This window comes from Oryzias latipes, chromosome 5, assembly GCF_002234675.1.
Source record: "Oryzias latipes chromosome 5, ASM223467v1".
NCBI lineage: Eukaryota > Metazoa > Chordata > Actinopteri > Beloniformes > Adrianichthyidae > Oryzias > Oryzias latipes.
The window spans coordinates 31,099,999-31,127,824 of record NC_019863.2 but is presented as its reverse complement, the minus strand read 5'-3'; the positions used below and the strand labels follow the sequence as shown (position 1 = coordinate 31,127,824).

Sequence of the window (27,826 nt, the reverse complement as noted above, 5' to 3'; positions counted from 1 at the left end):
CAGCGGTCAGGCGCGTCATGGGGACGGACGGAGGGACGGACGGGAGGGAACTGTCCCGGCGCAGAGGCGTAGCAGCGGCTGTTTTAGCTGAAGCTCCGGCCGTCCGGTCAGGGAGCGCACCGGCAGCACGGTAAGGACGCGTTTCCGAGCTCCCGTGTGCGTTAGGAAGGCTGCACGCGCTCCTTTTTTTGGACGCTGCTGTTGGATTCGGGCCGCAAAGCTGCGCGCGGCTATGAAAAGCCAAATGATCGAGACGGTTTGAGTTCATCATTTGATGAGTTTTTTAATGCTTCATGAACTATAGTGTTATTATGTCACGCTGTACATTTTTACAGGATAAAGGTGCGTCTTATAAAATAATCTAACATTTACTGTCTGTATTATAAACATAAAAATGCACAGATTATTCCAAAATTACGGAGATTTGAAGAAAGATGATGTCAGAGAATAAACTGCCATTGTGTTTCAGTATCTTCTTATGTCCTCGAGATTCATGTCGGACGGTGACAAAATAAAAAATACTTTTCTTTGAAAAACATCATCATGAACTAAAAGCAGTTTTAAGGTCAGACTGTTCCTTCTCCTTCATGAGTCTCTATTTCAGCTGAAAAGTCCAAACTCCAAGTGAAATTCATAAACAGTTTGTTAGATATTTCAAATGCTTGACAGAAACCAGACACGGAAGACATCCGCTGACTACAGTGTCATGCTGGGGTGATTTGCTGCTTTAATAACATTATCCTGCTCTGGACGTGCTGCTCTCAACCCCCCCTTTTGTTACTCATTACCTAGGTGTGACCAGGACTGTGCTTTAGGGCGCCATAACAACAGCCAGGACAGGTAATCTCCTGTGAAAGCTTCCCATTCTCCAATCCCAAATCAATGCAGAAATGTGGCCGGCGGAGGCGCAGCATGGTGAGGGTCAGAGGCTTGTTTACTTTGCTGTGCAGGCCAGGGGGGAGTCTGTTGACCCCAGTGCGAATGGGACACTGCATGGTGGTGACATGAGACCCAGGCGGGGGTGTTACTTGATGAGCGCTCATACGTCAGAGCACCCGAAACCCCCTCAGGATAATAACTTCCTAAATAACCAAGAATCTGAAGCATTTTAGAGCTGCCAATGGAAAAAAAGAAAACACACGTGAGAGAAAAGGGGGGGGGGTCCCTATAGTTTCAGCCCCACTGAAGCACTAAAAATAAACTCAAAGTGTTATGATTCCGATAAACTCCCTTGGATTACGTTAACGATCCTACTTCTGAGTGGAATTAAGCCGATTGCTCTGAAAAGAAGCTTTTACCATTCTTAACGCTCCACCTCCCCGCGAAAAGGAAAAGCGGCCGTCTGAGGGAATCAAACGCGATTTCAGAGCTGTGTTGACTGAGACCGCCTTATCTTATCAGTGGCCTTCAGGCAGAAAAACACGAGGAGCACAAAGGACGACTCTGTGGACAGACACCAAAAATGGTATTCAATTATGGGGTTCTGTTTGTGCCAAAAATGTGCTTCTGTGGTTGATTGTTGCTGTTTCTGGTCCACTGTCTACGTCTACCAGGGTAGGTCTAAAGCTGAACCGTGTCTTACCCCATCATGGGGAAACTGTGCATCCCTGCTGCAAAGCACTAGAGTGAAACTCTCAAACAATTGTGTTAAATTTAAGAAGGATTTCTTAATTATTGTTTTATTCCACTAGGCTTACGTTAAGCTAACTGAGAAGTTTTTGTTTCTGCACTACTAAGTAGTATCTGCAGCGTATCTACGTTTCGTTGATGATCGCTCTGTATTTGCTTTGCTGTGTTTGTGCTTGCTTTAAACTTTGCACTCGTCTTTACTGTTGTTGTCATTTCTGTACGTCGTCGGGTGTTGTCGACCGGACAGTCTTTGGCGACTGTTGGCCGATTGGTCTTGTTGTCTCACTACTTCATCAGAAATCTCCCTGACAACCGTTGCTGTGGTCGATCGGTACTGTCGTTTCCAGACGACGTCAGAGACGTCTTTGCAAAGGTGGTTAAGTGCAGAGCAAAGACGAGTTTAAGTTATGATTATGCTGTTTTTAGCCACAAAAAAAAGTTGTTGTTTTCCAGGACATCGTTTCTGCAGCGTGGCAGGAGTTCGTTCGAAAGTTACCTCTGAGATGTGGGTAGGACTATGGTGAAGACAGAGCAACCCTTCCTGTCACCCATCTGTTTACAAGCTCTCCCGCAATGAACACCTGCAACCTTTTCCAGACGGCATTTCTTCGATTTGAATTTTGAAATACTCAGAAATGCAGTTTTAAGCAGTTTTAATGTTCCTCATATATGTACTCCATCATCAGAGAAATTCCACAAGCGCATGTTAAAAGTACCAAAACACATGTGGGTCTTTAATGTAGTAGTACAAAGACACAAACAAATGTTTAACACACTTGTTCGGTGGGCATACTCAATGGGCAGAAAAACACATTTTTGGCACAAACGGAAGCAAATAAATGTAAGTAAATGTCTGCATACCAAATTCACTAAAGTGGTTCAGTTTCTATGTGCAGTACAGACTAATTACGCACTTTTGCATGGAACTAGACAAGGCAAGAAAAGCAGCAGAGGTTGCACTTCCAGTCTAAGGAAAAGGATTCTGATCCTAACCCTTGTGCTATCCTATGGGGTCCAGATGACCCGATCCTTCCATTGACGTGTTCTCTCTACCATGACAAAGGTGGATAAAGGTGGAAAGATTTCATGTAATCCATGGACACCAGTGAAGATCACAAATCATTGAAGAAAAAAGGTTCAGAGCACTGTCTAGTGGGTCTAGATGACCCCACTCCCAATGTTAAAGTGCCTAGGATAGCACAAGGGTTATGGGTCATTGCAGGTGCAGCGTGGATGCACGCGTGTTTACATCATGTTTACACCTGACAGCATTGACTGGAACCGGCAGAGCCTCTCGGTGTTGCTGTGGTTTCCCTCTGGGACTCTGTTGCTTGTTGTTGGCTGAAACCGATAAGCAGAAGAAGAAGAAGAAGCAGAAGTCGTCTTCTTCCACAGAAGGCAGATCCGTCTGATTCTCGGTTGTTCTAGGGATGTAGTCATTAATTACACATGTGGCCTTGAACCACATTTAGTTGCGGCATCTCGTGGGATTACCACTGAGCTCATGAACGCTGCAATCTCACTCCAGCCAAGCCCATAAATCCTTGTGGTCCACGTCCTTGCACTGGTCCCACCAATGTGTTGGGTTTTTTTACAGTTTTTTTTTTTTTATCAATAATTTCCCTCTATTGTTTTTTTCTCTGAAATCAGATTTAGAAGCAGCGTTTGCTTAAGCAACACCCACTGTGGCAAATCCCCAACACAAACACACTGCATTTATTTGCGGAGGAATTCTCTTGAGCCACAAATAATCGTCTGGTTTGCAGGATCAGTGACGAATTACTGACGCATGCATGATGTTTACGGCCTCCGTCAGAGCCCGCAGCCTGCCGTTAACCTCGCATACTAGCCTTCCTCTGGGAGGACATTGTGGGGGGGGGGGCATCAGACCTTTGCAACAAACTGACCATGACCACAAACTGTAAGACTTCCATCACTTTGTTTTTTTTCTCAAAACCTATTCCGGCTTCCTCTACAACAAACCAAAGTCCCAATAAGAAAAGAGTTGTTTGTTTTGGTTTTTTTCATTTTTATAGTGTTAATCAGAGCAATACATGCTAGAGAACACTGCGTCTGCAGACACATCCCCTTAAAAGTGGCCGATATTCATCATCAAATATTAACAGGAAAGGGGAAGTGGCGTTCTCACCAAGCGGTGATTCAGCCTGAAGGACGCATGATCGAGCCCCTCAGTGCAGATCTGACAGCCAGGAAAGTGTTGAGAAACACCAGCGTGTGTGCAGGAGCATGATCTGATGCAACGGGAGGAAACCAAAGGCTTTTCATTACTTGGAGAAAGTCCTTTTAGTCAGTAGGAGCTTCATGTTCAGGTTAAAGTATCAGATGTCATCCTTTAATGAGTGCACATGGAACAAATGATGGATGAGATTATCAGGGAAAGATTGGAGTAAACAACTTCCACATCAACACTTTTCTTCTCAGTTAGAGTCACGGGAAAAAAGCCTTTCGTTTTTTCACCCTGAAGTGTCCCAAACCTTCTGGGTGTCGTCTTTCTTCATCCTCTACTCCCTCCCTCTCCAGATCTCTCATCTCAGGACTCTTTAAAAAGCTTTCAAACACAGACATGCAGGATTTCAGGGGGACCGAGTCGGATCTTCTGGACCGACACAACGTGATTTAGGAGGAATCTGCACTCGTCGGATTCCTCTGGGGGTTTCTGTGGTGGGAAACAAAAACAGTTTCCTTCATGGTCTGATTATGCAAAACCTGTTAGGAATGAACCGTGGAAATGATCTTTGACTTTTTCGCTGTTTGGTTGATGTGAACACGCCTGATAAGGTCAGCGTGGTGGACGGATGAATGTTTGCAAAGTGAGTCAGAGCTGGGACCTTCATAGTTTTGTGTTTGGTTTTAGTCTTTCTGAAGCTTTCATTTATAGTCTCCTAACAGAAAATCTTGTTTCATGTGGATTTTATGATAAGTGTGGAAACTCGACAGTGTTGCATTAGTGTTAAATTAATCACTTCCTGCATCAAAATACCAAATATTTATACTCTTTGGGTTGAATTTTGTTTCTAACCTAAAATCCTTCCAGTCATCACTGATTGGATTGGGTTTCATCTTTAAAGACCCAAGACCCGCGTCCTTTTGCCATTTTTCTGATGATGGAGGACATATAATACGGAAATGAAGCTTAAAATTGCATTTCTGAGTTTTTCTTTATTTAAATCGTTGTGAATCAGGAGCAGATTTAAAAAAAAAAATATTTTAGAAAGCTTGCAGTTACGGAAAGCTACAAGCTTTGATCCATGAACGTCTTTGTTTTCCTCGTCTGAGCTGGAATCTGGATCCAAACTGGACAACTGGATGGCTCTGATATTGCTCATAATTTTTGTTTAACTGCTAACGTTAAGGCCGCGTCGCACAGCCACTACGTACATTTTGCGCATATTGCAGGGATGAAAATTGGTCATGTGTGAGTATACGTGGAAAAAGTGAGTAAAGTGAGTAAAATTTTCACAGATGTTTCAGGAACGAACGGCGGAAGAAGAACGAATAAAGCACGCTAAGAACACATAGATCAATGTAAAAGCCACATCAGGCCCAAAATCCAAATTATGTAATTTTTACGTGTTATGTGTGCCGTATAGGCGATTTAAAAGTAGTACAGTGGTGGTTCATGCATGAAAAGTCAGTTAGACATACAGGGAGCGGTCGTGCAAAAGCCAGAAATGTGCGTCTCTTAAAAATCAGGCACAGTTGCATGGGATTTATATTTGCGTGGGGTATAACCTACGTAAAATACGCGTATATAATATCTCGACAGACCCAAAAATGTTTACAACAGCTCAAAACCAGATTCCCGTAAAAACCCGTCGGCCGAAACCCTCGACAGACATCACGGCCTTGAGGATGGAGGATGGGGACTGTAAGCTGGTGGTGGGACATGTAAACAGATGGTTGATGGAAAGGGGGCAGGCTTACTCCACACCAACAGTCCCATCCACAACTCAGAGGTGACTTTCTGATAAACTCCTGACGCTCTGCAGAAAATATGTCCTAGAAAGCGACACAGATTTTTTAATTTTGGCTTAGATTGTAACTAAAAGCCCACTGGGAACGCTTTGGAAATAGATCAAAAGATGATCCGAGTGGGACTTTAATATGTAATGTGGCATATGGCCACAGAAAATGATTTTTGACCTATTTGTTTTTGTGTTGTGGTTTTGCAGTCTTAAAGCAAAGACGGAAATAAATCTAAACTTCGGGTTCGTTAACTTGCACCAAATTACTTAATTACTTAGGTGAGACAATCAATCTTTACAGTAGCGTAAAGATGTTTCCTTTCCTTTTATTTGTTGGTGAAACTCGTGACTTCATACATTTTTATCTTTGCATGATTTCCTTTTTTTTCCTGCTCATTCTTCAGAAATTCCTTTTCAGCCGCAAACACTTGAAACCTTTATTTTTGACCGAACTGCAGCAGCGTCGGGGGTCCGTGCTCGAGGGTTGACATGTCTAACATGTAGCAAGGGAACATGTGGTGGGAGGAGGATCCTTTGTCCTCTCTCCGCCCCTCCCCTCAGTGTAAGGCGTCCTATAGAAGGGGCGCTGGGCGTGCACCACAGGGCTCAGAGATTCCCTCCCCAGATCTAACTGAAACCACATTGGAGAATGTGGTTTCACAAAGACACACAAACTCACTGTCACACATTCCCTTCCACACACTCAGTCTCGCTCATGTTAATCGCACAAGTCAGAGCTCCTTCCTGTTTTTCTCCAGTTCCGCTTTTCCCTCATGCCTTGTTTGAGAAGGCAGCTCCGTGGACGAAGACCAGGAAGACAGGGAGACAGGAAGACAAAACCCACCAGTTCTGATCCTTCATGGGAGATTTTGGTCGGGGTTGTTGAGTTTGCCCCCTCTTGACTCTGCCTGAAGCCATGAGGGCTTTTGGAGGTGCCGACAGGGGGAACGGGAGAATAAAAGGACGTTCCGGGGAGAGGACAGACTCTTTTATGTAGAGCTAACTCATCCTATGAGCAATCCTCCAAACCAGACAAACCAGATTGCTGTTGATGGGTTTTCACAGGCAGCTCTGCTCGAAAGCCTCACGGACGGCCCAGGAGTAGACGTCGCTTTCCGAAAGTCTCCTCGGAGCACATTAGTGAGGGAAGTTTGGGGCTTCCAGGACCATGGAAGCTCTGAGAGAAATCTTTCTTCATCTGAATTCCCAGATGTCGACGTACAAGAGAGCCACTCTGGACGAAGAGGACCTGGTGGACTCCACCGCAGACGACGTGTACTCATCCTCACCTATGCAGGTAAATGTCCACAGGCGTTCTCAGCTTTAGCTTTGAACATCTGAACTAGCTACACATGAAGGCCTTTCAGCCAGAGGGCCTGAATCAGGTCTGTTTGGTCTGAAATCCTGTTTCAAAAGTTTAAACTGAAGAAAAAACATCAGAAATTTGAACAGACCTTGTTTTTGATGAAATGTCAGAGTCTTCTCCTCAGATCATTTGTTCTTATTTTAACACAAAAACTACAGGTTACAGGATTAATGCTAAAATACTTGATTAACAGAAAAACCCACCCGGTTACGCTCTAAATAGGAAATTTAAAAGACATTTCACTGAGGTCTACACTTTTGCTTTAAAAGGAAGATCTGGAGGATGTGATCTCTTTGATATCTGACAGAATCTATCATAATTATATGAAATATAGAGAAATCAACTGTATTTTGATTAATTTTTATGTCACAAAACACACTGTTTGGAATTCCTTTTTTGAAATATTAAGTTATTTAAATTTCATTTAATTTACCCTAAATCATCTGATTTTTCTTATCCAGGGGTCTACAACATGGTGTATTGTAGCTCTTTTACCCCTTCATTGTGGCTCTTTTACCCCTTCATTGTGGCTCTATCACCCCTCTATTGTAGCCCTTTGACCCTTCCATTGTGTGTCTTTCACCCCTTCATTGTGGCTCTTTTACCTCTTCATTGTAGCTCTTTTACCCTTTCATTGTAGCTCTTTTACCCCTTCATTGTAGCTCTTTTACCCCTTTATTGTAGCTCTTTTACCCCTTCATTGTAGCTCTTTTACCCCTTTATTGTGGCTCCTTCACCCCTTCATTGTAGCTCTATCACCCCTCTATTGTAGCCCTTTGACCCTTCCATTGTGTGTCTTTCACCCCTTCATTGTGGCTCTTTTACCTCTTCATTGTAGCTCTTTTACCCTTTCATTGTAGCTCTTTTACCCCTTCATTGTAGCTCTTTTACCCCTTTATTGTAGCTCTTTTACCCCTTCATTGTAGCTCTTTTACCCCTTTATTGTGGGTCCTTCACCCCTTCATTGTAGCTCTTTTACCCCTTTATTGTGGCTCCTTCACCCCTTCATTGTAGCTCTTTTACCTCTTCATTGTAGCTCTTTTACCTCTTCATTGTGGCTCTTTTACCTCTTCATTGAGGATCTTTTACCCCTTCATTGTAGCTCTTTAACCCCTTCATTGTAGCTCTTTAACCCCTTCATTGTAGCTCTTTCACCCATTTCATTGTGGCTCTTTTACCCCTTCATTGTAGCTCTTTAACCCCTTCATTGAAGTTCTTTTACCCCTTCTGACTGGCTTTGTTTTTGCATCACACAAAGTCTGAGCGTTGGACATTCATGCAAACCAAAGTGTTTATTTCTGCTGCATAAATGTATTTAAGGATGGCAGGTTACTTCTATGTCCATTTGCGGTTAATTAAAGGTGTCACATTGAGCCAAATGAACTAATTAAAGGATTTTAAGGTGACTTTTGGAATAAGTGCTCCCAGAATTCAATTCTTCTGGCAGCTTTGACCTCTGAAACAAGAAGTTAAATCCATTTCCCGAGCAATAAGTCCTTTGAAGTTTGTTTTCTCAGAGGCTTTCTTCGTTTTTTCTCCAAAAATGACGTCTTAACCCTCATTTATTCCATTCAGTTGGATTACTGTTTGTGTTCTAAATCAAGAAGAAAAAAAAATATATATATATATCAGTCGTGAGAGGAAACGCTTGAAGAATGCTTAACCTTTTCTGCGTAAGCGGATTGGGATGCAGTTACGAGAGAACCATTGTTCTCCAAAACCTGTCGCCAAATTCAGAGGCTTTCACCGTATTTCCCTTTTAAAGACTGAAAGGATTAAATTCCTGCATTTGGAGGCTCGTGTTGATGCGTTTCTGCTTTTTAACATTTGTCCGGCGTGTCGTTTGTGTGGGAGCAGGTGAGCCTTCTGCAGGGCCGGGGGTCTCCATGCTGGCCGGACAAGTCACCGAGGGAGAGGAGGCTGCTGCTGTCAGTCTGCGTGCTGTCGGTGGTCCTCTTTGTGTCGCTCATCTGTGCGGGAGTTTTCTACAAAAACGGTGAGCTCACGGCCCCGATCTTTATCTTTGGTGCCAGAAACGTCTAAAGCCTTAAACATCCTTTTGGGTCGGGAGCTGATTGTTTTCTGCTGTTGAAAAACCGTCAGATTTACATTTCAGGATGGCTCGTTTATTGGAATTGCATTTATTTACAGTGGCATATATTTTATTTAAAAACAGTCAAACAAGATAAGAACTGTATTTTATTTTAGTTCTCCTGATAGACATTAGCAACACTCATTTGTCTCCGCAAGAACACATCTGTGTGCTTTTGATGAAAACAGATCATAAATCCATATATTAAGTGGCACCTCATCCTTAGCTTTACTCACTGGTTTGTTCTTCTTCATTTACACGTCTAAGTCCTCCACCAATTAGTATGAAAAATGAGGATTTCCTTTTTTCAATCAAACAAATGATCTTGAATTAATGGACTTTCTAAAGCACGAGTGTCAAACTCCAGGCCTCGGGGTCCAAATCCTACCCTCTTGTTGACTAAACACACCTGATCCAGGTAATCAGCAGCAGGTGGGGCTGAAGAGCCAGTAGGCTGTCGGCTGTCGAAGCCTCGAGTCCAACAGTCCTGACTACAACCAGGTGGCGTGGTAAAGTTACAAAAATCGAATAGTTTTACAAATAAATGTACGTAGATTTGAATAAAGAAATACTCAGAAATCTAGATTTTCTTCATATCTGTCCTCCATCATCAGAAAAATGCTACAAGAACATGTTAAAATCACCAAAAACACCACTTTCGTTGACCGGGATCTTTAACACTTGACTTTGTGGAGTCAGCTCCTCCTCCTCAGTCCAAAGTGTGTTTCCTTTTGCATCCGCAGCCTTCCAGGTTTCCTAAATGTCATGCTAGCGAGAACCTGGGGTTAGGGAGACGCGTGCACACAAGAAGCCTAGCTTCTGCATCAACAAAGTTCCCATGCAGGAAGGTTTGCAGGTTATTACAGCTTCGTCCTTTTACGCTGATCTCTTCAGCTTGTCCTTTCTGCTAGAAGCTAAGTTATGAGTTCAAGCAGCCTAATGTGTTTTTAGAGAAGGTTAAGAAACCTGGTCAATTTGAAAAAGCCTACAAGAACGTTAAACACAAGATTTCTGTCAGGAAAACATGTGCATCAGTCTTTAAAAGAGCGAAGCGGTTGGAGGAAAGATGCTGCAGGACAATCCTTACATAACAAGATAAATATACTTTATTAGTCCCATGACCTATTGTCTTGTGTTTTCTTGTGTTATTCTAGGAAGAAATAAAGGAAAGATTAAAAAAAATGAAGAAAACAAATTGCTATTGTAGGAATAAATAGGTCACTAAATACCTTTATTTCAACCTAAATGAGGCCAAACCAAATGAAAGTGTTTGAATATAGCCTTTGGTTTGACACAAATATAAAAAATATATAATGGCTCCTTTTTAATGTCGTTTCTGTCCAAATGTATTCATAAAATAACTTGTTTGGGGGATTAGAAAGGAGAAATATGTACCAAGACTAGATTAAATTGATTAATTACAACCTATTTTAATTATTTTTTGTTATTTTGGCAAATAAATTACTGAAAGTTTTTTCAATTTTTTACTGCTGTTTGTTCAAACAGCATTGGAACCATTTGTACTTTTTGTTTTAAAAACTCCACCTTTGACTGAACTTTAACAGAGCGACCATGAGGTTCCTCCCCGAGCGTGTTCTTTATGGGAAGCGTTCCGTGGATTTACCACCACATCCTGGCAGCTTCTCATCAGCGACCGTTTCCTCACAGAGTACCACTTCCTTCCATTCAGCATCGCATGTCACATCACACTTTGAAATAATAAAAGGAACAAGGATGAAGGTCCTCTGGGACAGGCTGTTCTCATCCTTGCTCGTGACTTTTCCTAATGTCTGTTCTGTGCCAAGCGTGGACAGACTGTTCTGTTGTGGAGATAGATCGCTGAGAACACCTCTTTACACAGTCCTGAGGAATTTGGATGGGTTCACCCAAAGTCTGAGCTCCTTTTTTGATGATTAAACAGGTGGAAGCGTCTGCTGGTGATATTTCACGTCTATCGTGGCTCTTTTGTTTTCCTTGAACCATCTATTTAGAAAGGATTTTTACAGAGGCGGCTTTTCCCTTGTGCATCCTGGCTTACATGATTCTTTCCAGATGCTCTGAAAACCCTCGTGCATATTTGAGCTTCCCATGAAATATTTTTCTGATTCTCAGCCGTGTTTTTTTTTCCAGCCTCCGGCAGAACCTTAACGTTGCTTTTCGCCCACCCCGACAGGTCACCCGGGCTCGTGCCTGACGGGACCGTGTATCACCGTGGCCGGCGCGGTCATGGGCGCCCTGGACAGATCTGTGGACCCCTGCCATGACTTCTACAACTTTGCTTGTGGGGGGTGGGTGAAGAACAACCCACTACCTGAGGGGAAATCCCGGTGGGGTCCTTTTAGCAACCTGTGGGAGCACAATATGCTTGTAATGAAGCATTTATTAGGTAAGAGGCAGGATCTGAGCCTTTGGGGTAACGTGAACATTCATCTGTGGTGTCCTCTGCTTTTTTATTGATTTGATGCTTTAATTTGGGCAGAAAACACAACGATGAAGGGTTTGAGTAAAGCTGAAGAAAAGGCTCAGCGATATTATCAGGCCTGCATGAACGAGTCCAAGATTGAGGAGTTAGGAGCCAAGCCTCTCCAGCAGCTGATCAGCCATGTATGTTTGTTGAAACGCCGTCTGTCATGTCGGCTGTGCTCTGGAGGAATCACGGTCTGCTGCTCTCCTGCAGTTAGGCGGCTGGGCTCTGAATGGACCCTGGGACAAGGACAACTTCCAGGAGGTCCTGCGAAAAGTGTCGGGCAGCCTACGCACGTCGCCTTTCTTCACGGTCTTCGTTAGCACGGACTCCAAGAACTCCAACAGCAACGTTATCCAGGTATGAAGATTCGGTTGTGGATTTGGTCGGTCAGACGTTCTTGTTTAGGTCTGAGAGGGTTCATGTTGAACCTCTTCCCACCGGTTTTCACGGGATCCTCCATGGGTTTTTTGAGGTCTGTGGTTATTGCTGGCGTCCTGCGCTCATTCTAACGGTTTGAAGAGGATTCTGTCCCACAGCCGTCCTGGACTGACGCACCAGATTGTTTTTAGCAATTCTTCTTTCTTACTTCGCCTTTTGGGTAAAAATTTAAGAATGCACCAAAGTTTGCACACCGCTAGTACCCGGTGAAAATGAATTTGTGGATAGTAAACAACACACACACCCCAAAAAACAACAAAATTGATGACATCACAGCAGGAAAAACCATCCACAAAAAAAATGAACGGGACAGAAATCTCTTATGGGGCTCAAAAAACTACTTCAAAATCCACAAATGAAACCAAAACACAGGTTTGGGGATATCCAAAGGAAATTTTAAAATTATTGTGGGATAGTCACAGAAACTACGGTCTGGCGGCCGTTATTTGCCACATTGCCAAATTTTTACATTTTCCCATAATATGAGAAAAGAAAACTTCCTTTCTTCACACTCAATGGGTCTTCACAAAGTTTCACACATATACGCCACCAGGTTAAGTCTACATCCACTAACAAGTCATAGTAGTAGGTTTAAAGGTTGTCATCTGGACTCAGTTTTTATAGTTAGAAGACGTTTCACCTCTTATCCAAAAGGCTTTGTCAATTCTAAATCAGCTGGTAAAAGAGCTGGTTTATATGCGCTCATGGGGGAGGAGTCAGACCTGAAACTGGATGGTATTGTCAACTCGAGTCCTTTGTCCTCAGCTGGGGTTGGGGAGACAGTGGCTACCCTCCCCAACCTGGTCATCTCTTTCAGCTGTTAATGACCCAGGTGAAACCGGTTCGGTTTGTTTGGGTTTCAGGACACTGCTGTAGATGGATGGAAGAATAAACCTGAGACCATCATTCTTATTGAAAGAAGGTTTATCCTTCTTGACAAAGATGGCTTCTTTCACTCCTCGCTCAAACCATCCTTTCTCTCTGGCTAAAAGAGAAACTTTTAAAACTAACTTTAAAAACTAAGTCCAGATGACAACCTTTAAACCTACTACTATGATGGAATCTACCTGGATGAATGAGAGTCTTCTTAGAGAAGAAAAAAAAATCACCTTTAGTATCGCGAATGAATTTAAACTCCACCCCGGAATTTTGTTCTATCACCTCTTAACTCCTCGTGCATCATTGGGATGCTGCATGGAAAAAACGTTGGTTCTATTAATGAAGATGGCGTGGTGAATAATTTTTTACAAGGATGTTGTGAAAATGTAACAAATAAATCCTTGGCTCAAGCTGAACCAAACAATATGAGATAGATATCAGTTAGTATTAGGAAGACAGGTGTGGTTAACAAAAAATCTCTGTTGCCAAGGAAATCCAAATGTATACTTTTGACTATCCTTGTAAAAATTACATAGACCTGTACGTCACCCCCAGGTGACCAAAAATTACAATGGTTGCTATGGAGATAAAAGCATATAGAAAAGTTGCCATTTGAAAAGGTGTTTGTTTTTAATGAATTTGCCACGTTTAGCTCTATGAGGGTGGGAGGGGCAGTCGGAGAGAGGGAGGGGTGAGTAGCCACTGCTCAGACAGTGAGTGCGGGTCAAAAGGAGGGCGGGGCCTATTTAAAACGTTACTTTTTTACTACTTTAAAACAAAAACAAACATTAGATAAGAACTGGAGTAAAGCATTTTATTACATTTTTATTTTACAATTGATTTACAGAGAAACAAAACTTAATATACAATCAAAATACTTTACCAAATACAGAATTTTACACACACATTTATATATAGACAATCATGTTCACTTATACATACAATATTTCTTGTATCGACCAATTATTCAACATTTTAACAGCAGCCTAATTTTTTGCAGTGTTAACAACTAAGAACATCTCCATGTTACATAAAATAAATAAATGAATAAAAATAAAAAATAAAACAACCTCTCAAATAAAGTATTCCCTTCTTTTAAAAGAAAAAATGTCCAATATTCTTATGTAAACAGTATCCACAAATATGAATGTATTTGATTTTTGAAATTGTAGATTTGTTAAAACTATCCTTATAAATTCTTCTAATTGCCCTTTATATAAGTTTATTGTTGGATGAATATTTGTTTTGTAAATATCTCTGTAATACAGGAAGTATAGTGGTATTAATGTTGAATTTTTACTCAGTGTCCTTTTGATTTGGTGGATTGTAGCTTTGAGACATTTCATTTTTTATCTATTAAACTTGTGGTTTCTTCCAAACTGACACTTGAGGATGGATGAATCTGTGTGTGCCGTCATGAGATTGGAACAAATTGTAAAAATGTGACTTTTTTTTTTCAATCTGTGTGTGAAAAGAAGCTCTCTTTAGTTGTCAACTGCTGAATCACAGGATGTGTCTTATCGTTTTGTCTTTTAGGTGGATCAGTCCAGCCTGGGGCTCCCCTCCAGAGATTACTACCTCAACAAAACAGCTAATGAAAAGGTGCCGCGGGCAAGCGGGGGCCTCTTTGGTGTTACAGTTATTAGGGGAAAAATGTGTCGAAGCCTCGAGTTTGGAAAATAGACCAAAAACGCGGCTTACGCCAGCACAGGAAGTCCAGAAATGATAAATCTAGATTTCATCCTCGGGGAAAAGCTCTTGCAGATGCAGACTTTAGGATTTCTAGCTTCTCATCCACTCCGTGGTGCTCTCCTGTGCTTCACAGTATCTCACGGCATACCTCAACTTCCTGGTGGAGTTGGGGGTTCTTCTGGGCGGCACGGAGGAGGCATCTCAGACAATGATGACGGAGATCGTGGAGTTTGAAACCACCTTGGCCAACATCACCGTCCCTCAAGAGGAGAGGAGAGATGAGGAGCTCATCTACCATAAGATGAAGGTGGAGGATCTGAAGGTGAGTTCCTCCTAAATTTATGTTTTTGACTTGAAAACAAAGGTCAAAGTGCTGATGAAAACTTCTCACCTTGTGGCCACGGCGTTTTTGTTGCTGCAGACTCTGGCTCCTGCTGTGGAGTGGATACCATACCTGATAGAAGTGTTCAAGCCCGTTCCACTTAACCAGTCCGAGCTGGTTGTTGTTTATGCCAAAGAGTACCTTCAGAAAGTTTCCGACCTTATAGAGAAAACCAATAAAAGGTGACAGATTAAGTCATTTTCTATTCTTTCTTTTGTAGCTTTTTAGTGTCTTGTTACCTGTTTTTACCTGCATGAATGCCTTGCTACTAAACATTCAGCTCTTATTGAAGAGAGTTCAACCCATTGAGTGTGATGTTTTCTTCTTGCAGCCTCCTCAACAACTATATGGTTATGAAGGTAGTGAGAAAGATGGTTTCTGTTTTAGACCAAAGGTTCCAGGATGCTGAGCAGCGCTTCCTGGAGGTCATGTACGGCACTAAAAAGGTAAGAAATATATGTCTAGATGTTTTTTACCAATAAGGTTTAGCTTAAAACGCTAATTTGCATTTGCTTGTTTTTATATTTACATCCGTTGTTGTTTGTTTCATGCTTTGAAATCTGAAAAAACAAATGTGTTTACCGTCTATCTTCCAATAATTGATGCTGATCTCCAATAAACGGCTGGTGCGCTTTACTTCAGACGCCGCTCTCTAATAGTGGCCCCCCGCCCCGTACACAGTTGCGCAGACGCTGGGCGTCTCTCAGTACAGCGATCAGGTAGCGATGACCAAGAAGCGCTCGGTCCATTTAGCGTTTAAAAACCAGAACGGTCTGGTAAGGAAGCTGCACCACATTAAGGGCTGGATCCCTAAAGGTATCCAAAAAAGAAAAAGGAGCAAAAAGTTTCCTGGTGGAGATGCAAAGAAAGCAAGCGACGAATTTGATTATTGAGCAAAGCCAGAAAGGTGGGCGTGTCTCCTGGAAAGTGATTGGCATGAAAACGAAGAGGATTTTTGATACAGAGGCTGATGCTTCAAAGAGAAAAGAAAAATTTCACGATGCTAATCAGAACAAAATATGAAGTTCTCAGCATTTCAATAAATCCTGAAATGTTCACCGGGTGTTGTCTGCATTTAGTGACCGAATTTCCCCATCCAACAATAAACCCGTTAGCCGTCACCATTCTCTCTGAGATGGAACAAACCCCGGGCTCCAATAGACGCCTGTCTTTAATGAAGGCCGGAGCTGCCATTGGAAGATTTATTGTACCTGATGTTTAATGTGTCAATATTGTCCCTGGAACAGAAAATATCAGGGAAAGTTGAACTAGCTTGTCAGGTGGAGGAACTGACCCCCACCCAAACAGCAGAGTTCAAATCAGCACTTTTTGTTTGACACAGCATCCAGATTTCACAGAAAGTGGAAGCAGGGACTAACTAAATCGGAACTGAACTCGCTGTCCTCACAGATTGTTTCTACAACCGGATTTCACGAGTTTGAGCCTCCAATTCAAACAACACATAGATTTTTGCCAGTGTTCTATCACTGCTGTGTGGCGATGATTGAGGATCCTCACAAAGAATGGGTTACTCTTAGAAAGCGATGACAAACCAGGAAAGTGATGACATAATAACTACTTTTGCACTATTATTGTGTTAAAGTCCCACTCTGATCAACTTTGGATCTACTTTCAAAGAGTTCCCGGTGGTCTGACGATGCCGTGTTTAGCCAAAATCCCCAAATCTGATTTGTTTTTTAGGACAATTTAGACCACAATGCATTGTGTTTGAAGAATTCTTCAAAAGAATAATGTGGTTTAGAGCCATTTTAAACCACATTCTTGATAATCCTCTTTTTTTTCATGATATAATTTCTTTAGTGCAAATCTATCATTTCTAGAAGAACCTTATAAACTTTTTTCAGTTATTGCCATTACGTAATGTCTTTCTGTTTTAATTAGCTTTTATCCAACTTTTTACTGATATAATTTTTTATTTATTGGTATTTAACTTTTTTTTCACTGGAAAACTGTCAAAACTAAAGCAAAAGTAACATTATTCCAAATATACAAAACCATGTCAAGTGATTCATGCTTGTTCCCTTTATTTTTATAATAATTATGCAGATTAAAAAAAAACCCTCCCTGCATTAAAACGCAATTCAAAGTTGTTGCTTCTGCTTTTGAAGAATTATATATTTTACTTTATGTTTCCCTCTTTCATTTGCATTTGTTCTTTTCTGAAAAGATGCTTGGTGGCTTTCCTGGTGCTTTTGTGGATGTGTCTTTTGTAAGTTCCTTTTGGATAAAAGCATCTTGTAAATGCAAATGTTGAAGCTTCTTTTCTGCACAGCTTCAGCTCAGTGGGGGAGAAGCTGACATGCCATCTTTGGATAAAAGGATCGTCTAAATACAATTTGAAAAACGCCAAATAAGTGCATTTATCTCAATCTTAACTGCATGTCTGTGGCAGATCTGCTCTGGTTGGTTGCAGTTGTGTGATAATAGCAGAAATGATGGATTCAGTGTTGAATTTAACACACGAGTTCCAGCATGTAAGTGGGCCTGAAAGGCTTTTTCTGCACTGAAGTGGATGTTTTACTGTGAAGGCTCCAGTGACCCCGGCCTTAACTAAGCAGGATCCTGTCCCTCTGTCTTGTTTTCCACTGGGGTCAGGCTGTAAAAACAAATCAAAACTCTCTTTATGTGTGTGTGTGTGTGTGTGTGTGTGTTTGTGTGTGTGAGAGTGCAGCTGTGTAGCTTTTTCCATCTCTGACAGAATTCCAAAGCAGATTTCAAACGCTGTCATTTCCTCAGAAAGATCCTTTTTGTCCTACATGCGGCTCTGTTTGACGGCTAATTTGTGCTTATGAAACTTCTTCCTGGTCATTATTTGCAGTTCAAGCTCATTTTTCTTACTTTTTAAAGAATTTTTAATTGTTTCCGCAATTCTTCTTTCTTACTGCGCCTTTGGGTGAACAATTCGCCTCCGCCACGCAAAATAAAACCAAGGAAAAATAATGAATGTGGCGAACGTCTCAATGGGGTAAAACCAAAACACGTGTCTGGGATATTCAAAGAAAACTTTAAAACTATTATGGGATGGCCACAGGACCTAGTTGGCAGTCATTTTGTGGAAAAGCCAACGGCCATTTTCACTTTTCTTTTTGCACAAAATGGTGGGAAAAAAAACTTTTTTCAAGTGATCTGAGGTTTTGTTAACCTTTGACCTCATGTTGAATTCCCCCCCCCCCCCCCCCCCCAAAATTCTACTTTAGTAGCAGTTACAAATTTAAACCCATTTTCTAGGGGTTTTTAATCTATCCCCTCCTTTTGCTTCATTGGGAAACTACTAGTGGAAAACATGTGTTGATTTTCACAGCGTTAGTGTGGCGAGAGAGCAAAAGTGGCGTTCCCCTTTAACTCACGTATTTTTTACTGAAATATTGTAAAGTTGTAATACGTGAATCGTTGGCTCAAGCTGAACGAAACAATATGACATTCAACATGAACATACCTGGAATGTGGGCGTGGTTGATAAATAACCTCCGTTGCTGAGGAAATTCAAAACTGTACTTTCGCCGATTCTTCTAAAAATTACATAGATGTGTTCGTCACCTGCAGCTGACCAAATAATAAAATGGTTGCTATGGAGATAAAACCAACAGAAAACCGCCATTTTTTTTTGTATGCAGCCTTGATTAGAGTGGCCAGGGCAGTGAGGGAGAGTGAGGGGCATGTAACGGCCGCCCAGCCAGTGAGGGCAGGTCAAATGGGGTGTTAGGGCCGGGGAGAGTTGCACCTGTGGGCCATACAACGCCGCTCACAGCTTTAATTATTGTTTTGACTGCAGATGGGCCATTTTGTCCTGAGCTGAACAACATGGCGGCGCGACCGACCCTCGCGGCGGCCTCTCCTAGTAACAATACAGTGGAAAAACTAATCTTGAATCTTAAATATCCAGATCAATTCCACTGAGGTGAAAGGTGTGCCCCATCCTGAAGAGGATTTAGATCATGTTAGTCAGAGAATCAACAACAAGAATAAAAAACTCTGTTAGATTTTGCACATTTTTTGTGAGATTGCCATTTGATTTTTTTTAAATATATTTAAACAAAACGTTTATTTTTATAAATGTAAGGTGTGGGTGCCAAATTGTTTGCTTGGGGTTATATTTGCTCAGTTTTATGATGTGATGAAGCCATGTGACTGAAAGGTCCCGGTGCTTACAAGTTAGTTTGTTTCTGTTTGTTGTTTTTTTGTTCTTGGATGGGTTTTTAAAAACGTTCCCTCTTGTGTTCAGTTTTGCAGACTTGAATCCCAGCTGAGTTCAGTCGCTCTCATTTGTTTTTGTTCATTTCAAACATGCAACATCTTAAAAGTACCCAAAATTTCACAATAAGAGTTGCAACCCATGGAAATAAAATGTGACAGAAACCGCTTTGATTTCCGAACATTTGTTTTCGGCAGAGCTGTACGCCGCGTTGGAAACTGTGTGTCAGCGACACGGACAGCGCCCTGGGCTTCGCCCTCGGAGCCATGTTCGTCAAAGACACGTTCGCTGAGGACAGCAAAGACATTGCAAGTGTCTTGAGGTTTTTTCAAAGCCAACATCTGCTGGCGTTGGTGACTTGAGTTGCCTCTGACTTGCCTTCTGTGCGTCAGGCGGAGGAGATGGTCGGTGAAATAAAATGGGCCTTTGAGGACAGCCTGAAGGACGTCAGCTGGATGGACGCAGAAACAAAGAAAGCGGCTAAAGAAAAGGTAGCAGGAGGTTGTTACGAAATTTTGTGAAATGGAAAAGAAGTACGGCGCTGCCATCTGCTGTGGAAACGTGTCTTTTACAGCCTTTGACTCTGACTTTTCACAGGCAGACGCCATATACAACATGGTGGGATATCCGGAATTTATCATGAATGCCACCAAGCTGGACAAAGTGTTCAATGATGTAGGTAAATGCGGTCGAGCGTGGATGTCCGTGCCTCACTGAAACGCTTTATGTGATTTTCTACTCTCCCCTTTTTCAGTTTGAGGTGGTGTCAGAACTTTACTTCCAGAATGTGATGCAGTATTACAACTTCTCTGCCAGAGTGACAGCAGACCAGCTGAGGAAAGCTCCCAACAGGAACCAGTGAGTCGCACCCCACCGCCCCTCTTCCCTCAGAGGAGCGGCACGCTCCGGTGGGAACACATTCCCGTCATACTGACTCAGCGGAATACATCCACAAACGTTCCCAGGCAACCGGCTCCTCTCCACTCAAATGATCCCCGCCGCCAATTAGGCAGGGGGGGGAGGCTTAGATTGGGGTTCCCATGCCCTCCAAACTGATCTGTAGTCAACCTGGCATGCCAGCTTTTGCACAATCAATGTTCTCCACTTGTGGAGGGCTTCCTTTTGGTCAGACACTTCTTGTTTTGCAGGTGGAGCATGACCCCTCCAACTGTAAACGCATATTACAACCCAACCAAGAATGAGATGGTCCTGCCAGCTGGAATCCTTCAAGCTCCGTTTTATAGCCGATCTTGGCCCAAGTATGTCTTCCATCCATTCATTCACGGGCTTTCCCCATTTCCCAGGTTGTTTTGATGCCTTCAGAGTTGGCCAGATCTATTACAGGTCTGCTACCAAGTGACAGACATAGATGGTCCTTTATTGGCCTGTTAGGTTATAGCGTGGTGAAAAAAACGCCATCCGTCCATTTTCAGAACCCACTGAATCCCTTTCCGGGTCACAGAGGCCACCTAGCTACTGTTGGGCAAAGGCTGAATACACCCCGGACAGGTCGCCAGCCTGTTGTAGAGCCACATGCAAATAAAAAACTACCAAATTATAGTAAATACTGGTTATAGCACTGATTAAAGTCCCACTCCGATCATCTTCTGATCTATTTTTAGAGTGTTCTCTGTGGTCTTTTTATTAGGATAATGCCAAAATCTAAAAACCTGAGTCGTTTTCTAGGACAAAGTTTCTGCAGAACAGCAGGAGTTGTGGGCGGCACTGCTAGCACAGAGCAACCCCGCCCCCTTTCCCCTCCATGCGCTGTGTTTAAGTGGAGCAGAGAGCTCGTGGCCCGCCCAGCAAATTTTCGACGTCACAAATAAGCTCCTTTTCAAGCTCTTGATTCACGATTTGAATATAGAAATGCCCAGAAATACAATTTTGTGCTTAATTTTCTTTAAATGTGTCCTCCATCATCAGAAAAATGCCACAAAACATTTAAAAAAACACAATTTTCATTGCAGTGGATCTTTAATAAACTATTATTATGAAACTATTTAATAAAATACTGACTTATAATCTTTTTGTTCTTTATTTTGAAATGTGACCAGCATGTTTTTGTCACTGAAATGTAAAAAATAATGCTCAAACAGGCGTTTTTTTTGCTCATGTTCATTTGAAAATCTGAATGTTTCAGAGCCCTTAACTTTGGCGGAATCGGGGTGGTCATGGGTCATGAACTCACACATGCATTCGATGACCAAGGTACGTTCAGAAATGACAGTGTTGTGATTTTTGGCATGTTTGTAAAAAAACTTTTTACTTCTTTCTGAAGGACGGGAGTACGACAAGGATGGAAACCTGCGTCCTTGGTGGAAGAACTCGTCTGTGGAGGCCTTCAAGAGACAAGCTCAGTGCATGGTGGAGCAATACGGAAACTATAGCATTAACCAGGAGCCTCTGAATGGAAAACACACCCTGGGAGAAAACATTGCGGACAATGGAGGATTAAAGGCCGCTTATAAGGTCAGATGGGTCAGATTGATAGATAGAAATCAGTTGAAAAACTGTCTGTTTCTGAGATGTAAAAAGGGTTCTGTAGGCTCATTAAAAAAATCCTAGTTTTCTCGATTTTCATTACTTGAGAAAGATTAAACCTTTATTTAATTGTGTCCTATTTTACAAACTTGGAGGGGAACTCAGACTACATGTAACCTCTGCTGAAAGTTCTGTTTGTTTTGGGTCGACTACATTAGCCTGTATTGGAAAAACCGTGTTGTTTCGTTTACAGCGTGATCTGGAAATGCAACAGGTGGTTGCGAGCGGCCTTGTCAGCCTCTGGTTACTTCCACGCACATTACATTCTTTCCATGTCAGCAAAGGTCACAAGCTCTAAAGCTGATGGGAACGTAATACGGACACAGAAAACATTTCCAGCATGTGGAAACACACCTTTTCTGCGTCACATTACCACATCTTCTCATCTGAACTTTCCCGTGAGGAGAAAAAAAAAGTACGTTTCTAACATGATTTTTTGCTGCTTTGAAGGCTTACGTGAACTGGATTCAAAAGAACGGCGAGGAACCCATGCTGCCCGCCCTTGGAATGACGAACCATCAGCTGTTTTTTGTCGGGTTTGCTCAGGTTTGTGTTCATTTTGTCAGACGTTAGTGCTTTGTTTAGCGTCCCACTCCGATCATCTTTTGATCTGATCTCAAATTGTTTCCAGTTGGCTTTTAATTTTAATTTTTTTGCAGATTTTTTAAAAACGTCACTTTCTAGGACATAGTTTCACCAGAGCAGCAGGAGTTCATTAGAAATTCACCTCTGAATTGTGGGGAGGGCCGTTGGCGCACAGCAACCCTGCCCCCCCCCCGCTTGTGGCGTATTTTCTACGTCACAAATGTGCTCCTTCTTAAACAGCATTTTTTCGTTTTGATTAAAGAAAAACGCAGAAATGGACATTTTTCCTATTAAATGCCCTCCATCATCAGAAAAATGCCACAAGAACATATCAAAAACACCATTTTCATCAGAGTGGGTCTTTAAACAGACTATTGTCTATGTTCTCCTGCAAGTCGCTTTAAAATATATACAGTATTTCATGTTTACACCAGGTCGTTTTGTTTTACTTAAGGAAAAATGCTGTTAGTTCAGGTTATGTTTTGGTATAACAAATTCAAATCAGTTGTTTGAAAATAATTCCAAGGAATACTACTAATCATTTCAATACTTTTAAAGAACTAGATGAACGAATAAAAGCATATTTTTGTATTGGATTGGTTTCAGGTCTGGTGCTCCGTCAGAACTCCGGAGAGCTCACATGAGGGGGTGATCACAGATCCTCACAGCCCATCAAGGTTTAGGGTCATCGGCACCATCTCCAACTCTCGTGAATTCTCCAAGCACTTTGGTTGCCGGGCAAACGCCCCCATGAACCCCAAACACAAGTGTGAACTTTGGTGATGCCTGGTTGCTCTCAGCGCTTTTTCACAGCTAAGCATCAAATGAAATGTGGAATAATAGCTCTGATAGAAATTCAGAAACCACTGAAACTTTTTTTATCCTGTGCCTCTTAATAAGATTGTAGAATGTGGATCTCCACAGCAGCCTTCCTTAAGCTCTGAATGTGGCTTTAAATGTGGTTTTCCAACACTGGGAATCCAAGCAATGGATATAAAATGGGAGAACTCCTCCAGTTATGCAGATTGCTTATTCACACCGTGTGGAAAAAAGCAATGTTAATGCAGTTACTTTCACCGTGGATGGATGTGCTCTGATATATTGTGTTGTATTTATAGCTATATTTTTTATAAAACAGCATACCAGGGACCTGCAAGATGTACAACCTTGACAAAAACTGAAAAGTTTGATGCAAAACTCTTTTGTCACTGTGCTAATGTCATTTTTTAAATGTGTTTGTAAAAATATATATATATTTGTAAAACTGCCACTGAGATGATGTGCATACGCCAAGCCATAATGTGTCATACCTGGTATTGAATGTTTGTCACAAATTATTTTGTATATTAAAAAAATATTGCTTAAATGTTCAAGTTGAACCATTTGCATTTTTAAAGAAGTTCTAACAAACTTTTAGTGTTTTTTTTAGTCAATACAGACAGAGCACCCAGATTTAATTTAGTAAATAAATGCTGCAAGTGCACACATTTGGACGGTAGGTGGTGCTATAAACACGTGAGTGGGGCAGAAGGGGAGAAGTGAACGTTTTGTTGCGATTAAGTGGTAAAAAAGTATATATATTTTAAATTTAAAATAAGTAAATAAAAATATTTAGCTTGTATATTTTTGCCAACTTTTGTACGTAATAAAATAAAAAATAGAAATATATTTTATATTGTTAAAATATATACTTTTATACACAATTAATTGAAGATAAACATTTGGGATTTTATTATTTTATTAACTGTTTTTTGTTTTCTGGCCACGTGGAACGTGGGAGACGCCGTTCATCGGGGTTTGATTGAAACGCTTATTTGATTAGCCGAGCGGCTCCGTAACTGGCCGAGATTTGTCGAATCATCTGTCCTGCCCGGACTGCTGAAAGCGGCCGCTACGCCATGTTGTCGAAGTCTCTCATCTCTGTGAGGAAAAAATGATAGAAAACAGAATTGCCGCGAGGAGAAGATAGACCGCAGAGGGAGGTCGAAGATTGCGGCGATTGTTTCGTTTGAGAGAAACGAACCGAAACGGATCCGCAGAGGTTCCGGACGGGCCAGGGAGGCTAAACCTCCCACCGTCCCCATGAATAGCACCGCTGATCCGAACAGCGACTTTCCATGAAAAAAGCCGTTTGTGTGGCAATTCCAGCTTCGTTATCCCCGCTCGTTAGAGGGATTTGGGGCCTGCTTCAAGTATCTCCTCGGCTTGATTTATGAATGCAAGCTACGCGCTGTTTGTACCTTTTATTTATTAAGGCATTGTTTTTAATTTAGATATTTTTGCGATGAGTTTGCCACCGAAAGTGGTCCCGAAAACCGCCGCTGTCGCAGTTAGCGGACCTGGAAGTGGCCCCTCTCCGTCGAGCCAACTGCGGGCTACCCTGACCTCCGTGTCTCTGCCGCCGGGAGCCCCAGCAGCTCCCCAGCCCGGCGCGGTGCCGCCGCCTCAGTATCCTTTCACCCGGGGTAACAAATGCATGGGTTGTGTGGCACGGGTAACTTTCTAGCGCGAGTTTCCCTCGCATGGCAGTCGGGCTAGTGGTCGATAACACGGGTGGGATGTGGGGGTGATGGTTTCGTTTGGAGGGAGCTGGGAGGGGAGGGTACAATTAGCTAGCTAAGTGTGCTAACGTTGGCTAATCAAGCCGGTTGTCATCTGGATGCTGTACGACTGTTTTTAAACGCATTTGGAAGGTGAAAAAAGACCGTAGTTTACCTTAAATAATAATAATAAATGTCATAAAGAATCACGTAGCATGATCTAGTCAGGAAAACCGGAATCGCCGGTATGCTAGCGGGCTTTCCCGATGCTCACCGGCTTTGTTCATCTCTGATTGCTGGCTAGCAGGATGCTTTAGCCGAATGGAAGCACCGCTGCTGCGGCTGCGGCGACACCGAGCCCCCGCAGTCATCTTCTGCCTCGGCTGTGTGAATGTCTGCATTTCAGCGTCATTTTATGCTGTTTTTTTTAATGTCGTTTATGGGAAGCACCGAGGCTCGGTTCTGGGCTGGATTCGTTTCAGATGACATGATGCTAAAAAGCCGTGTTGGTGGTGCACCTTGACTGACAGGCCTTAGCTTTCAGAATGACAGGTGTTTTGTTGTTGATGGCACCATTTTTATTTTGTTTTATTATTTTGTTGCATCATCTTAAGCCAAGATGATGCATAAAACGTGTCTTTGCTCCAAACACGTTTTCACCTTTGCTCCATCCATGGGTTTTGCACATGACGTAAATAGAATTGAGCTGATGAGCGCTCTTCTCTTCTGGCATCCTTTAATTTAATGTGGTGTGAGCTGGCTCTGTCACCGCTTTTTCTTCTGACTTGACTCAAGGATGGCCCAGTGTTCCCCTAGCCCACTTCTGGCTAAGTCACCCTGGTTGCATAAGCCCCTGTTTTATTTACAGCATGGCATCAGTAGTGTGAGGATTAGGCAGATTTCTCCTGCCCTGCCTGCTGTTTGGCCGAGGGATTCCTGTTTTTGTCCCACCAACATCTATTGTGGCTTACCTTTTGAGATGGGATCTTTTAACCCGATTTCCTGCGGCCTGAGATTACGCCGCTTTCCATTTATGTGCTTACCACAGTAGAGGCGTCTCCTATTTTAATGCATTTCTATTTTTTTGTTAAGTAAATCCACACCGTGCGTTGTACTGTCTTATCTAAATTTGTTAGAGGAAAGAAGTTTCCTATCACCTCCTTTCAGGTGTTTTTAGGACGCTGCTTCAGTACAGAGTGGCGTTGCATAGATGGTTTAAAGCCCCACTCTGATGAAAATGGTGTTTTTAACATGTTTTAGTGGCATTTTTATGATGATGAAGGACTTCTATAATGAAAGAAAAGCTTAAATTTTCATTTCTGAGCATTTCATTTTTTCAAATCGTGTTTTTTTTGCACTGCTGTGAGCTAGCAGGAGACCTCTGTTATGGGTGACTAGAAGGGAATTTTTGATCAACTCCTGTTGCTCTGCAGAAACGATGCCATAGATAATGACACAGTTTTTTAGATTCAGGCTAAAAATGCCATAATCATAAATAAAAGCCCACTGGGGACACTTTGACTGTAGATCAAAAGATAATCGGAGTGGGTCTGTAATGCCTCTTTTCACTGACTGGTACGGTCCAGTCCGGAATTTTGAGTGTTTCCATAATAAAATGGACCCGTTAAGCCGGACCGAATCGTACCAGTTTTGGGCCCCCATTGACTGTAGATCCATAGAAATTTTTATTTTGTCTACTAGTTATCTGTATTATATCCTACAGCCATATTTAATGTAAACAGGAGATGCCAGTTGGCTGAATCACACACGTAAATATTAATGCCACAGCTTTTTACAGTACATTAGTCAGGTTCTGCAGAACTAGATAACAATCTGGGTCACTTTTTAAAAATCCCACCATGAGCTCATGCTGGCGTCTTCACTGTATAGTCAGGTCCATAAATAAAAGGACGGCGACACAAATCCAACATTTTCGGCTCTACACACCACCCCAATTGATTTGAAATGAAACGAACAAGATGTGCCTTAACCTGCAGACTGTCGGCTTTAATTTGAGGGTATTTACATCCAGATCAGGTGAGCGGGGTAGGAATTACAACAGTTTGCTTATGTGCTTCCCAAAAGTTAATGGGAAAGAACAATAATCATAAATCAAACATTCACTTTTTAATACTTGGTTGCAGATCCTTTGCAGTCAATCACAGCCTGAAGTCTGGAACGCATGAACATCTCCAGACGCTGGGTTTCATCCCTGGTGATGCTCTGCCAGGCCTCCAGTGCAACTGTCTTCAGTTCCTGCTCGTTCTTGAGGCATTTTCCCTTCAGTTTGGTCTTCAGCAAGTAAAACACTTGCTCAATTGGATTCAGGTCAGGTGATTGACTTGGCCATTGCATAACATTCCACTTCTTTCCCTTAAGAAAGTCTTTGGTTGCTGTTGCAGTCTGCTTTGGGTCCGTCTGATGAGTGCTGAAACATTTGATAATATTGCCCGAAACACTTCAGAATTCATCCTGCTGCTTTGGTCAGCAGTCACATCATCAATAAATCCAAGAGAAGCAGTTCCATTAGCAGCCCTACATGCCCACGCCATGACACTACCACCACCATGCTTCACTGATGAGGTGGTCTGCTTAGGATCCGGAGCAGTTCCTTTCCTTCTGCGTACTCTTCTCTTTCCGTCACTCTGGTACAAGCTGATATTGGTCTCATCTGTCCATAGGATGTTGTTACGGAATTATGAAGACTGTTTTAAATCAATTCAACTTTATCTGGATAGCCCAAATTCACAACAACAGTCGTCTCAATGGGCTTTGTACTGGTTCTTGGAAGGTAAACGTACAATAAAAAAGGATCATAAATGCATAGAATTCAATAGGATAATACTAAACAAACTAAACTAAACTGGACATCCCTGCCCTTAGACCCCCCCCCCCCCCCCTTCGCGGTAAGGGAAAAACTCCTAAAAAAACGGAATCCGGAAAAAACGAAGAAACCTCAGGGGTGCCCACATAAAGGAGGGATCCTCCCCCAGGACGGACAGGCAATGCCAGA

General features: G+C 42.2%; 2 protein-coding genes across 8 annotated transcripts in view; both read left to right on the top strand.

The window, feature by feature from the left end:
* The first annotated feature begins 8 nt into the window (after positions 1–8).
* On the top strand, positions 9–23,646 carry ece1 (endothelin converting enzyme 1). 6 transcript variants are annotated; one of them, XM_020703603.1, is made up of 20 exons: positions 49–130; positions 793–915; positions 6,826–6,912; positions 8,839–8,977; positions 11,247–11,459; positions 11,553–11,677; positions 11,751–11,897; positions 14,394–14,459; positions 14,683–14,871; positions 14,971–15,113; positions 15,263–15,377; positions 19,342–19,452; positions 19,537–19,635; positions 19,742–19,819; positions 19,899–20,002; positions 20,293–20,403; positions 21,288–21,355; positions 21,426–21,616; positions 22,139–22,234; positions 22,880–23,646. In XM_020703603.1, the coding sequence occupies exons 2-20, from the start codon at positions 883–885 to the stop codon at positions 23,054–23,056; spliced, it is 2,292 nt and encodes a 763-aa protein (XP_020559262.1). In that variant the 5' UTR covers positions 49–130; positions 793–882; the 3' UTR covers positions 23,057–23,646. The 6 variants fall into 6 exon arrangements, with proteins under 6 accessions (XP_011473964.1, XP_020559262.1, XP_020559264.1 ...); XM_020703605.2 differs by having other exon boundaries at positions 91–130; positions 793–840; XM_011475662.3 differs by lacking the exon at positions 793–915 and having other exon boundaries at positions 9–130.
* Positions 23,647–24,113: 467 nt separating this feature from the next.
* The window catches only part of eif4g3 (eukaryotic translation initiation factor 4 gamma 3), a 47,577-nt gene continuing 43,864 nt past the window's right edge, over positions 24,114–27,826 (top strand). For both annotated transcript variants that reach the window (XM_023955290.1, XM_023955289.1), the window contains exon 1: positions 24,114–24,721. In XM_023955290.1, the coding sequence (XP_023811058.1) occupies positions 24,558–24,721 (164 nt within the window). In that variant the 5' untranslated portion in view covers positions 24,114–24,557. The remainder of the gene's footprint in view (positions 24,722–27,826) is intronic.